Source organism: Geotrypetes seraphini, chromosome 1, assembly GCF_902459505.1.
Source record: "Geotrypetes seraphini chromosome 1, aGeoSer1.1, whole genome shotgun sequence".
Lineage (NCBI taxonomy): Eukaryota > Metazoa > Chordata > Amphibia > Gymnophiona > Dermophiidae > Geotrypetes > Geotrypetes seraphini.
In genome coordinates, this window is record NC_047084.1 from 316,840,592 (window position 1) to 316,853,797 (window position 13,206).

The window sequence follows — 13,206 nt, forward strand, 5'->3', positions numbered from 1 at the left end:
AGAGTGGAGAGCCCTGTGGGACACCACAAGGATTTTTCCAACCGGAAGAACAGATATTATCCATTCGAACACTGTAAGAGCGAGAGATCAAAAATCCTTGAAACCAGGCATTAGTTATTCTGTATGTTTTTTTCGTTTTTCCTCCACTACTAAGGTTTTCTAGCACCAAGCTTTTTATTAGTTGATTGGGCATCTCCCACGTGAACAATTATACTTTATGTCAGTGGTTGCCAACCCTGTCCTTGAGGACCACCAGGCCAATCGGGTTTTCAGGCTAGCCCTAATGAATATGCATGAGAGAGATTTGCATATAATGGAAGTGACAAGCATGCAAATCTGCTCCATGCATATTCATTAGGGCTATCCCGAAAACCCGATTGGCCTGGTGGTCCTCCAGGACAGGGTTGGGAACCACTGCTTTATGTGATTCCTGAAATCAATGTATGCAAGAAAGAGCAGCATTAAAGTAAACATGTAAATTAAGAAATCAGCAGTAGGGGGGTGGGGATGGAGCTTTATTGATTTACTTGGCTCCCCTCCCCAAAAAGGCATTCTTCTGCCTCTGCTATTGCTCATGTTTGGTAGCAAAGTTCCCAGAGCTGGAGTTAGGAAAGATATTGAAACAATCGGGGGGAAAAAATTTGGCACCAAGCGCTATTCTGTAAAGGTTGTGTGCTCTTTAGAGAATAGCACTTAAGCCATGATTCTACAAAAGATGCCTAAAGATAGGTGTCTAGATCGGCACGCGTAGATGATCTAGGCGCCTAACTTAATTATTTAAAAAGCCTAACTGATGTTGATAACAAGCAATTAGTATCTCATAATTGACTTACATTGGGTGGTAGACATCTAACTCAGTAGGTGCCTACTGCTTTTGGGTAGGCACCTAGTCCAAGGCGCCTACAAGAAAGTAGGCGTGGTTAGGGGGCAGATCATGGGTGTGTTTTGTGTGTAAGCATCTAAAGTGGATTTAGGCACCAGTATTTAGTCCAGGAAAACCCTAAGTTAACTTTCGATTCTATAAATGGCGCCTAACTTGAGAGTGATATTTGCTAAGCACCGCGTTCCCAGGTGCCTATGATTTAGGCACTGTTTATAGAATCTGGCCCTTAATGCCAGTTTCCATGCCCAACTCTGGGCACCAGACTTACACCTGCTGAAACCTGGCACAACTCCTGGTGCCCAGGTTGGGCAGGCCGACTCATTATTCTGTAACACTACATTCAACTTTTTGGAATGCCCCTGACCTGCCCTTGCCCCTCCCATGACCATGCCCCCTTTTGCTATAGGATTTAAGTGCCCAGCATTATAGAATAGTGCACAGCCAGATGCATGTGCAAATCCTAATTGGTGCCAAGTAACATCAATAATTCATTGTTAACATTCAATTACTGATGGTTAACAGTCTCATTAGCCAATGAAGTTGTGCGTGCATCTCAGAAGCGTGCCCAAATTTGGATGCCATATACAGAATCTCGGGGAACGTTTATATTTTTGTATTTCCAAAAGCATGTATGTTGTTCTGGTTGAAAAAGTACGTATCCTCAAGAAAAGGAGTGCAAGTATCTGTGGATAATTTTTTCCTTAAGCAGAACTGCATTCACTTTAAAAAACTGGTGCAAAGTCTGTGAAGAAGGAAGCAGTATAATGGTCCCTCGCTATTTCATAAGAACATAAGAAATGCCTTCACCGGATCAGACCCCAGGTCCATCTTGTCCGGTGATCCGCACACACGGAGGCCAAGCTAGGTGATCCCTAATGGACACCTTGTTCACCCGTATCCCTCAATGTGATTTGCAAGAAGGTGTGCATCCAACTTGCCCTTGAATCCCAGAATGGTGGTCTCTGCCACAACCTCCTCCGGGAGAGCATTCCAAGCGTCCACCACTCACTGTGTGAAGCAGAACTTCCTGACATTAGTCCTGAGTCTGCCGCCCCTCAGTTTCAGTCCATGACCTCTTGTTCGAGTCACTTTTGACAATGTGAATAACGAAGTTCCTTGCTCTATTTTGTCGTAACCTTTTAGTATTTTAAAAGTCTCTATCATATCCCCTCGCAGCCTTCTCTTCTGGAGGGTGAACAATCCCAATTTTTCGAGGCGTTCTTTGTAGCTCAAGTTTTCCACACCTTTTATTAGTTTTGTGGCTCGTCTCTGCACCCTCTCCAGCAGGGTTATATTCTTCTTTAGATAGGGAGACCAGTGTTGGACACAGTATTCCAAGTGTGGTCTGACCATTGCTCTATAAAGCGGCATTATGACGCCCGCCAATCTACTCATGATGCCCTTCTTTATCATGCCCAAAATCCTGTTTGCTTTCTTTGCCGCTGCTGCGCATTGAGCCGACGGCTTCAGTGTCCTGTCTATCAGTACCCCCAGGTCCCTTTCTTGTTCGCTCTTGCCCAATGTTACACCTAACATTTTATATTCTTGTTCTTGGTTTTGTCTGCCCAGATGCATCACTTTGCATTTTTCTATAGTAAGTTTCAACTTCCTAAAGGAAATGTTGCCTTCATTTTAGCTTGGAATAAAACACAAATAAGTTAAAACGTGTAGAGTTTTATCATTTCTGAAAAATAATTACTTTACTTCTGTTCAGCTTTCTATCTTTCCAGCCCCCAGCAACTCAGAACTAAGATACTGCTTCAATGACACGGTGACAAAATTCATCACGTTCCCATCCCTGCAGATAACTGTGGGAAACAATCCCATGTGATTCCTTAGTGTCTATCTCAACCTCAGTCCTTCTACACCAGGATTCTTCAATTTAAGGCCCATTCATACTCTCATTCTTCCCTCTTTCCTTAAAGAATGACATGGAGATGGTTTCCACGGTTATCCAGTTATTGAGAAAGACACAGGGGAAGCCACTGCTTGCCCTGGATCAGTAGCATGGAATATTGCTACTCCTTGGGTTATGGCCAAGTACTAGTGACCTGGATTGGCCACCATGAGAATGGGCTACTGGGCTTGATGGACCACTGGTCTGACCCAGGAAGGCTATTTTTATGTTCTTACTATGTTACTATGTAACTACTATTGTGCAATGGTAGAGAAGAAAGAGATATTTTCCATCAAGAATAGGCTGGGGCACTTTGTCAAGGTAAGGCATTGAAATTGTATCAACATGGTAAAATTCCCTTTCTCCAACATTCCACCACACATCGCACCATCTAGCTAATTTGAAGATTTTTCTCTTTTTTTTTTTTTAATGGAAATGTCCACCATAAACATGAACAGGTTACTTACTGAATTCCATGGAAAAGTTACTTCCACCATATACTGGCCACAACCGTTATTTCTTACTGCTTTGCAGTACTGAGGAAATTCAACCCTTTTTGCTTTAAGTTGCAGATGGGCCAATTCATTATCAGTTACTGATCTGAAAGTGATGAATAACCGTATATTCCCCTCTCTAAAAACTGAAAACTCACTTTTACTCTGAGATAAGTGATATGAGATGAAAGCAATGCAGCTGTTACCTGCTTCATGGCAGTTGCCTATTACGCATGCACAAGGCAAATCATCACATAACATTTAGCCAAGGAAATTACCTTGTGTATACTAATGTGGGTGAAAAATAGTGCAAGTGGATATATATTAGAAAAAATATAAAATAAATATAGCAGTTGTATTTACTTGCACATTAACTTGTCGACATGTCACTTAGCCATTTAAAGAATGATTACTTTTGGCAAGGAAGTACTAGAGTTCTACTAAATGTTCCTTCATTGTTTCAGCTTCCTTCATTGTTTCAGACAGAAGTCAAAGAATTTCTTGAGAATTCTGTTCTTTTCTGAGGTATATAACTTCACATTGAAATGTTGTATAAAGTCATAACCAGTGATGCCAACCAATTCTGGAACCTCTGGAGCTAGCCTTTGTTTTGTAATGTTTGGTTTTGAAGGTGTTAGGTTTGATATGCATCCTAGTTCCGACAAGGGAACTGAAAAAAAAAAAAAAAAACCCCGAAGATTGGGTCCAGGATTCTGAAGAGGTTCAGTTCACCTGCAATCCTCATTGTAGCACACAATAAATATTCCTTCCACGCTTTACGGATTTCAGTCTCACTGAAATAAAGAATGGCTTCAAAGACACCAAGCCTGAGCCTCTAAGCATATGTCATCTTCCCTAGGTAACTCGCCGGCACATAGCCTTTCTGTCCTTCAGCTTCTGCAAACCACCATTCCTTGTTGCCACTCAAGTCAGAAAACCGAAGTATCTGAACTCGCTGGTACTCCTGGAGGCTGAGCTCCTGATGACTCCGTGCTTGGAACGCATACACAGCATAGAAAATCTGGAAAGGAATCAAACAGTGTGCAGCATCTGCTCAGTAATATGCCTTAATTTCCTTTACATCAACCCACCCATCTAGCCACATGTTTTAAAACTCTGTTTCCAAAAGGAGCAAACTGTCACATGCTGAGGACTCCTTTGTTCAACAATGTGATGTGTGCAGGGCCGTAGTTCAACATACTGAGCCTCAGGGTAGAAATTGGGGGGGCCTCAAAACCCAGAAGCAGGCTGTCTATCTTTCAACTTTAGACAGACAATGGGGCTCCTGTGGCAGGGAGGACCAGGGTAGAGAATGACTCGTGGACAAATTTTTTCCCGTCCTCACAGGAACTCAGTTGTTACGTCCCCACGGGTTTTGTCACTGTCCTTGTCCCTGCCCCATTCCTGTAATCTCTGCCTTAACTGCATAAGTCTTGAAAATTTATGATTTTAAAGTGTTTGAGGCTTGCAGAAATGGGGCAGGAACAGAAAAAGAACATGCCTGGATGGGACGGGAAAATGAGTTCCCGGGGGACAGGGGAAAGTCCCCATGTCAGTCTCTAGTCCAGGGCATTTACCCTGGTTGCACACCTCTAACACCAGCCCTAGAAGTATGATTTCTGGAGTGACCCAGAGTGATATCTGGACTTGTGGAAGGTATTTAAAGTGACAGCCCCCGTGGGATGGAACAGACTTTTGGAGGAGCTGCATAAGATGACTGGTAATTTGGTGATGTTTAGAAAACATCTAAAAGCATTTTTACATCTCTGAAGATGAGGAAAGGATGATTGTTTTTATGTAGGGGGAGAGGGAGAAAGATAGTAGTTTTCTGTATAGGCAGTTTTATTTTAGTATAAGTAGATGGTTGGTTTCACGAGGTGAGGGTCCTACATGCCTGACTAGCTATGCAGGCACCGGTACTGAATACTAGGGTGACCAGATTACACAATCCAGAAAGGAGACTTTTTGGCCAGTACTGGTTTTAAATTACATCCCAAAGCAGTGTAGTATTTGTAGTCCATGATTCTATCCATTGAAATCAGTGCTGCAGGTCCCATAATCCACCAGGATGAGGTTAGTAGAAATCCAAAACTGGCCAAAAAGTCTCCCTTCTGGAATGGATAACCTGGTCACCCTACTGAATACTACCATCACCCAAAACTCCCAGTTACTCTCCAACTCAACCCCTGTATGCCCATCTCCTGCCCAGACTTGATATAGCCAATTAGTGCTGATACTCACTGGCACTGCCTAGTTAAGTGACGCTGAATATTAGTGGACATGTGCTAGAGTGTAATTTAAGTGGACAAAAGCCTCTCTTGCTCACTTAAATAGCTTAGAATATCAAGCTCAGACAAAAACAAATAATAAAATGAAAAACTAAACAAGCTTAAAATTTTTGGCCTGCACACCTCTATTTTAAAGTAGACTTTATCATGGACTGCTCTTCAAGTGTGCAGAATTGTTTCCAAGGATGAATCTGTATCTCTGTCTGTACTTACATGCTGATCTTCCATATCATGGGAGCTGTCTGTCTCAGTTCCATTGATCTCAGGTTTCTCTCTCAGCCCATTATGAAAGGGGCTGCCATCACTAGCACTTCCTCCTACCATTTTGACAGGACTCTCACTAATAGGCCGTGAAGAGACGAAAAGGCTGATGTTATCAAAATCATCATGAGAGAAACCATTATCTGCCACAATCTTCTGTGACTTTCCCGAATTATAGGGTTTCAAGAAGGAGGAATACACATAGCCTTGCATACCTAGAAATAGAAAAACAAGAACATCACATGCTCCATTTCCATCATCTACATTAAAAGAAATGTTCAAGCTGCCACTAAAACCCTTTTACCCCAGGGCCTGGAAGCAGCAGTGTCCTGCTTTCTTTGAGCTTCCAATTCAATCAGAACCAGTCCTGAGTGAGTTAATGTACCACAAATCTTGATTCACAGACAACTGGAACTTCTTCCTATTGTAATCCCCCATTTCCGCACCATTACAGCTGCAATCCTCCAACCAAGGGGAATGGGTTACAGTGCCCTCTAGAACAGTGGAGGCCCCCGTGCCAGTCAGGTTTTCAGGATATCCACAGTGAATATGCACGAAAGAAATTTGCATATAATGGAGGCAGAGTATGCAAATCGAGTTTATGCATATTCATTGCGGATATCCTGAAAACCTGACTGGCAAGGGGGTACTCCAGGACCGAGTTGAGAAACACTGCTCTAGAACATAGTACAGCCATGCTTTTAAACCAACTGATCTCATCGTCCACTGTTCATCATTGTGTAGATATCGCTGTGATACATGTAAAACATACATCTAGGCTGAGCCTGTAGGATCTGTTAATAATGGATCCTTTAAACCAAAAGTTTATAAAATGAAATCTATTTCAGTCGTGTGGGGGTAGCAGCAATGATCTGTTCAGGACCTGGAAAAGGGCTAACAGCAGCGTACTGCCATGATAATACCTGTAAGGTATTGAAAGATTCTGCCTCATCAGAGGATTTAGCCCTCCAGCTATTTTGCCAGATAATGAAAAAGCTGCACAGCTAGTCCCCACTGCAGCTTTGGGGGGGGAGGAGGCAAGAATTATGGCTGCACCTCAAATACTGTGTTCAATTCTGGTCGCCATATCTCAAGAAAGATATAGTAGGATTAGAAAAGATACAGAGAAGGGCAATGAAAATGATAAAAGGGATGAGACAACTTCCCTATTAGGAAAGGCTAAAGCAGCTAGGGCTTTTCAGCTTGGAGAAGAGACAGCTCAGGGGAGATATTATAGAGGTCTATAAAATACCAAGTGGTGTAGAATGCGTAGATGTGAATTGCTTGTACTGTATATTCTTTCCATAAATACTAGAACTAGGAGGCATGGGATGACGCTATTAAGTAATAGATTTAAAATAAACCGGAGAAAATATTTCTTCACCCAATGTGTAATTAAACTCTGGAATTTGTTGCTGGAGAATGTGGTGAAAGCAGTTAGCTTAGCAGGGTTTAATAAAGGTTTGGATACTTTCCTAAAACAAAAGTCCATAAGCCATTATTGAGATGGCTTGGGGAAATCCACTGCTTATTACTAGGATAAGCAACATAAAATCTGTTTTATTTCTTGGGATCTTGCCAGGTACTTGTGAACTGGATTGGCCATTGTTGGAAACAGGATACTGGACTCGATGGACCTTTGGTCTTTCCCAGTATGGCAACTCTTATATTCTTATGTACTATGGTTTGTTAATACAGTAATGTACATTTTTTGCCCCTTAATGCATGTTAAACAGCAGTAATGTGTCGTATATCTCTAATCTCTAATCTTTGTTCATCGCGCAAACCTATACAGGGTCAAGGTGACCTGTAGTGGGAAAAGGGTGTCTTGGGGCATAGTGGGAGGGAAGGGGGAGGAGGAGAAAAGGAGATGAAGGGTCTAATCATACTAAACAAAAGAAAAAGGTACGTGTGGATATCATGCAGATATTAGTTATCAAAGAGTAAAGCATGTTAGTTTATGGTAAAGCATGATAGTTTAGAATTAGATTACCACAGAAAACAAAATAATAAAATGCAAACCATGCAAATGCATGCAAAATGCCTTAATATTATTTAAATTAAATAATGCAGCTTACGGTGAACACTTTAACTGTGTTATTCCAGGAAACATAACACCAGCTCAAAGATTGCTGCCTAAGAGCATGGAGTCACTAATCTGCAGCCCAATGTTCAGAGTGTTCAATCTTCAAGAGATCTTCAAGTATATTTTTCTTCTCCCACCCCCCTGCCCCCTCCTGAAGGTACCCCTTCTAACACAACTCCTCCCTTCTGAACTACCCCTGATTCTACCTCTTCTAGGGGTTTCCAGGGGGGAGAGATCCTCTTTTACTTCTACCCCTGCTTGAGTCAGGTTCAAAATGGCACCTGTAACCTCCTAGCAGTAGTTTCACTGTATTACCACTAGAGGTCCAGGTGCCATACAAGGGTCTTTTGCTCTTATATGGTAGCTTGACCCCCCTAGATGTAGGACAGTGAGACTACTGATAGGGGTCACCAGCACTATTCTGAACCTGGTGCTGGCAGGGGCAAGAGCGACTAGGGGCCATGCCTAAACCAGAACCTCCTAGAAACCAGGGATTAGTAGATGTAGACCTAAGAGGGCTTAAGGGGGAAAGGGAGACTTTGGGGAGGGGTTCTACGTAGGGGTTTTGTTCAGAGGGGCTTTCCATGGAAGGGTTGTGTTTGGGGGGGGGGTGGATAGTATCATCAAGTGGAGGAGGAAACAAGGTCTATTCAATCCCTATAAGATACCAATCATGTGCATTGAGTTATGGTTTATTTGCCCCGTGCTTCTATTCAGGATGAATAAAGCAGCTTGCGAGGTTGATCCTAAGCTGCATTATACAGCAAAAAAGCACAACAGGCCTCAATGAACAGGTATTTGTCTTTATTGACCCAAAATGAGCCGTGTTTCGGCGTACAACGGCTGCATCAGGGGTCAGCCAATGAACAAAATATGATTACCAAACACCGGGTATCAGAATCTGTCCTAAAGGCTGAGCACAGAGAGCAATCTCAGTCATGTGTTGCTTCTGCAGGAAAGTGAAAATGAAAATAAGCTGCATTATTAACCTGTAGGACTGAGATACCACAGGTTAGTAGGGTTACTAGACTTCTGGGAAAACCCAGTCATGTCCTCTTTTTAAAGGACTGTCCAGGTGCCTGGACGGACTTTCCAAAACTCAGCAGTTTGTCTGGATTTTGGAAAGCACTGGTTGCATCTGGAGGTCCTCTGAGCATGCGCGGATGATGTCACTGGTTGCTCTGAGGTCCTCGGATGCAGCCCGGAGATCAGGAATGAAGAGACAAGGCTTTCAGAGGGTGTGGCCTGGCATAGAACAGGGCGGGGCATGAGTCTGTGATTTTACAACGCAAAACACGATGACCCTAAGGTTAGTGACATCCACAGTAAACTAAAGTGCTATAAAAGGTCAACTTTACCTCACCTTAGTAACTACCTCCCTTAGCAAGATTTTTCTGAGCATTAATAACATACATGGAAAGTCATTATTTGTACTCACTTCCTGTATCTACAAACCATCTGCTAGTGCTTCCCAGAGGATCCTTCTGCTCCACAAGAGCTACCAACTCCCCTTCATACAGATCGATATCAAGTTCCTGGGTTGCATTGCATTTACGCTTTGCCTGATAAAGTTTGTCAGCACTGTATGTAGAGAGCAGCTTGGATCTCTGGCTTTCAGTCTGGCGAGGAGATTCGGGCTTGAAAAGAAAACAGAATCCAAAGCTCTAGGGTGAATGGAGCCACCTTCCCCAAGGCATTTGAAAAATATATGCATCTCTTAATGACAACATCAACTGTAACATCATACTCCCACACACTTGGTGCACATTCACTTTCTGTACTACAGTGAAATTAAAGCTACTGCATTAAACTCTGACTGTAGCGCAACATATCTAAATTCCCCCCTCCCCCAGTCCATTTTCTCATGTACGAGTAATTACATTACATTAGTGACTTCTATTCCGCCTGTACCTTGCAGTTCTAGGCGGATTACATCAGAAGATAACTGGACATTTCCAGGAAAAATTACAGTTTAGGGAGCTGGTTATATAAATTGAGTCTTTGGGAGAACTTAAGGGACGGGTAGAAATTTGAGGATTACAGCAGAAGAAAAACTGGACATTTACGGGGAAATTACAATTTAGGGGGCTGGTTACATAGTTGAGTCTATGAAGGGGAGTTACAAGAGGAGTAAAAATTTGAGGGGGAATTTTACGGGGGAGGGGGAAGGACAGGGGGGAGGGGTTAAGATATCTGGATGAATTTTTTGAATAGCAGGGTTCTGATTTCTTTTCGAAATGATTTGAAGTCGCATGTTGCTGTCAGCAAGTTAGAGATGGAGGGGTCTAGTTTCGCTGCAGTTAGGTTGGGCAAATCCAAGTCCCCAAGTTCCTAGAGACCAGACCCTCTCTTTTACTCCATAGGACGTGTATTCCCCTTGCAGTACACATGTAACAGTTCTTTCCTATTTTTTGCTGCCCCTCATCAATTCCAGGCACTAGGAGTGCATCTATTAAGCATTTGAGTCTTTACCACTATAAAAGGAGGATCCACACATGGCACTACCACACTGGGTGGCTCAATGGGCCCTGTATCCAGTTTGATTTCCTCTATAAAGCTCACAGTAACTATTAAATCTTATTCCAGTAACTGGTACCAACACTATAGAAAAAAAAAAAAGGCTGTGCTTTGAGATAGAACAGGGTAGAAATGTATGTCCTGTGGGTTTTCAAGATACTCATACTGAATAATGAACCTTGGTTTCTATATCCACAACCCTGCATGTCATGTCTACCTGTCCAAGTAAGAATGTAAGCTCTTCCAAGCACGGACAGTCTATTAAATGTCAAAATGTACAGCGTTGGGTACGCCTTTCAGCGCTCTATAAGTGATAAATAGTAGTAGTAGTAGTAGAGACATTTGTTGAGACAACTGCACTGTCATAGTGTAATAAGAAATCTATGACTGTATTTTTATGTCTTGATGTTTTATGTTATTGTGCTTATGTGGTGAATGAATGAAATAAATAAAATACATACTATGCTAGGGATAGATTTCTTCCTTTCAAAACTCAGCTTTCTTTCGATGAAAGTGCCAGTGCTACTCTCTTTAATGAAGTGCAGGTTCTGCAGCTCCTCCATCACTCGGTTTTGAACTTCACTAATGCAAGAAGACGGCAGCTGCAAAGATGGAGTGAGACATATATATATGCACACGTAAGATGTACTAAGTTCTTCGCCCATAAACACAAAATAGAAAGAGCCGCTAGAATATCCGACCCACAGAGAAAGATAATCAAATGTGTTTCAGGATGAATGATGATGTCCTGATCAGGTTTTGTTATTAAGAGCAGAAATACAATGCGCTCTTTACTATATGGACTTTTACTGGAATTCTGGAGTGAAATGTGTGGAGAATTTTGTTCTTGTTGTTTTCTTTAAACAGTATAAACAAAAAATGTCTAGTGAATTAAACAGAGCAAAAGTGAACCAAAGTAGATAATATTATACCAAAACCTGAAAGGTTTGGGCCCCCCAAAAAAAGGCAATGTAAATAGGTGCCTTTCTTTTACAGACTACTACTGCATGTGGCCAAAAACATGCTTATATTTAAGGCGCAATCACTCAAACTGGTCCTACAGCTGGCATAAAATGCAGGTGTCTAGATCAGTGCCTCTCAAACTTTTTTTTTTTAGCTCCGGCACACTAAACAGAGCAAGGAGCAGATTCTATAAACAGCATCCCGACTGTAGGTGGCGGTATGCATCCTACCGCTGCCTAACCAGGCAATCGGGACGCATGTTTTCTAAGAAAAAAACCTTCTGAGGCAGGTCGCCTACAATGTAGGTGTTTGTTGCGGTTCAGGGAGATGCGTCGGGTCACTTAAGCTCACCCAAGGCTGGGCATGGGTTTGGTTTCGCCCGGAAGTGGTCTTGGGCAAGCTTAAGCAGCCCTAGGCATCTACCTAGGGCCGCGACAGATGCCTGAAATGTAGGCCAGCAAAATGCTGGTACCCCTGGCACTCCTGCCCTCCCCACTGAAGACTGGCAGGAGGGATGCCCTCTCCCTCCTGTTGCCACCCCTCCCAAACCACAGAACCCTCCCCAGAACCCCCAACACTCCATGAACCTTAACCCCCAACACCCCTCCAAAACTGCAGACCCCCCACCCTGCACCCCTAAGTCAACCTTGACATTCCCATACCTTAGAAGAAAGTGTGGTTGGACTTTCTTCTAAGAGGTACGGGGGGGGGGGGGTGTCAGGGTCGACTTAGCAGTGCAGGATGGGGATCTGCAGTTTTGGGGATGTCAAGGGGTTAAGGTTCATGGTGTATTGGGGGTTCTGGGGGGGTTGGGAGGGATGACAGCAGGAGGAAATGGCATCCCTCCTGCCGTGCTACTTCTGGATGGGTTTGGGGGTGTCAGCAGCAGGAAGGAGTGGGCATCCCTCCTGCTGATTTCATGGTACATGTTGGGGAGAGGGTCCCTTGCCACAGCCACTCAGCCAGGGCAGGATTAATTCATCAAGGGCTCCTAGGCACACAAGTACACTGGGCCCCTTGCCCTGCCCCACCCCATCATGCGCCCAGGCGGAAACAGGAAGTTGCGTCAGAGGGAAGCTTTGGGCAAGCAGCACCACTTGCACAATTACAGTTCCCGTTGCTTTTCTTAACCGCGTTGCTTGCATGTCTTACTTTCCGTTGATGGGGGGGGGGGGGGGCGTGTTGCCAATTGGGGTGGGGCCCACACTGCCGATCGATGCCAGAGAGGCCCATCGCCGTTTGGAAAAAAACAATGTTGATGCCCTCCTTCATTGGGCCCCTCTGACCGTTTTGGGCCCTAGGCACGTGCCTACTTGGCCTATTGTTAATCCTGCCCTGCGCTCAGCTGTTCGTGGCAGGGCTATTTTATCCCCCATCAGCTGAGCCAGAAGGCTTCCCCGAAGCCACGGCTTCAGGGAGGCCCACCAGTTCAGCTGATTGGGGATTCCCTTGCCACGATCAGCTGATGGCAAGGGATCCCTCGATGAGGCAGGTGCAATTCTCTAACTGGTGCTGGTGACATGGGCGCCAGTTAGAGAATCAGGGGGTTAGGCGGAGTTAGGCATCTATCCGTTAGGGAGGACACGATTCTGTATAGGACGCCAGTGCGCAATGGTCAGCCGCTTCACAGGCGGCTGCTGAGGCTGGCGTCCTATACAGAAGCTGCCCCTGAATGTTTTGGATAAACACTCATGCTGAAGCGTTCACATATTGCAAAAAAATGACACCACATATCAGAGCAGAGACCAGGTACAACGTGTGACTATTTTATGAAAAAAGGAAACACTGGAAATTTTGGTTTTCCGTGAACTTGAGGA

At 43.8% G+C, this 13,206-nt stretch overlaps 1 protein-coding gene across 1 annotated transcript in view; it reads right to left on the reverse strand.

Annotated features, from left to right (window-relative positions):
• Positions 1–4,029: 4,029 nt before the first annotated feature.
• The window catches only part of ARHGEF38 (Rho guanine nucleotide exchange factor 38), a 138,191-nt gene continuing 129,014 nt past the window's right edge, over positions 4,030–13,206 (reverse strand). Inside the window, exons 11-14 of the mRNA XM_033935741.1 lie at positions 10,888–11,028; positions 9,348–9,546; positions 5,776–6,038; positions 4,030–4,295 (exon numbers count right to left, since the gene is read on the reverse strand). Of these exons, the coding sequence (XP_033791632.1) occupies positions 4,110–4,295; positions 5,776–6,038; positions 9,348–9,546; positions 10,888–11,028 (789 nt within the window). The 3' untranslated portion in view covers positions 4,030–4,109. The remainder of the gene's footprint in view (positions 4,296–5,775; positions 6,039–9,347; positions 9,547–10,887; positions 11,029–13,206) is intronic.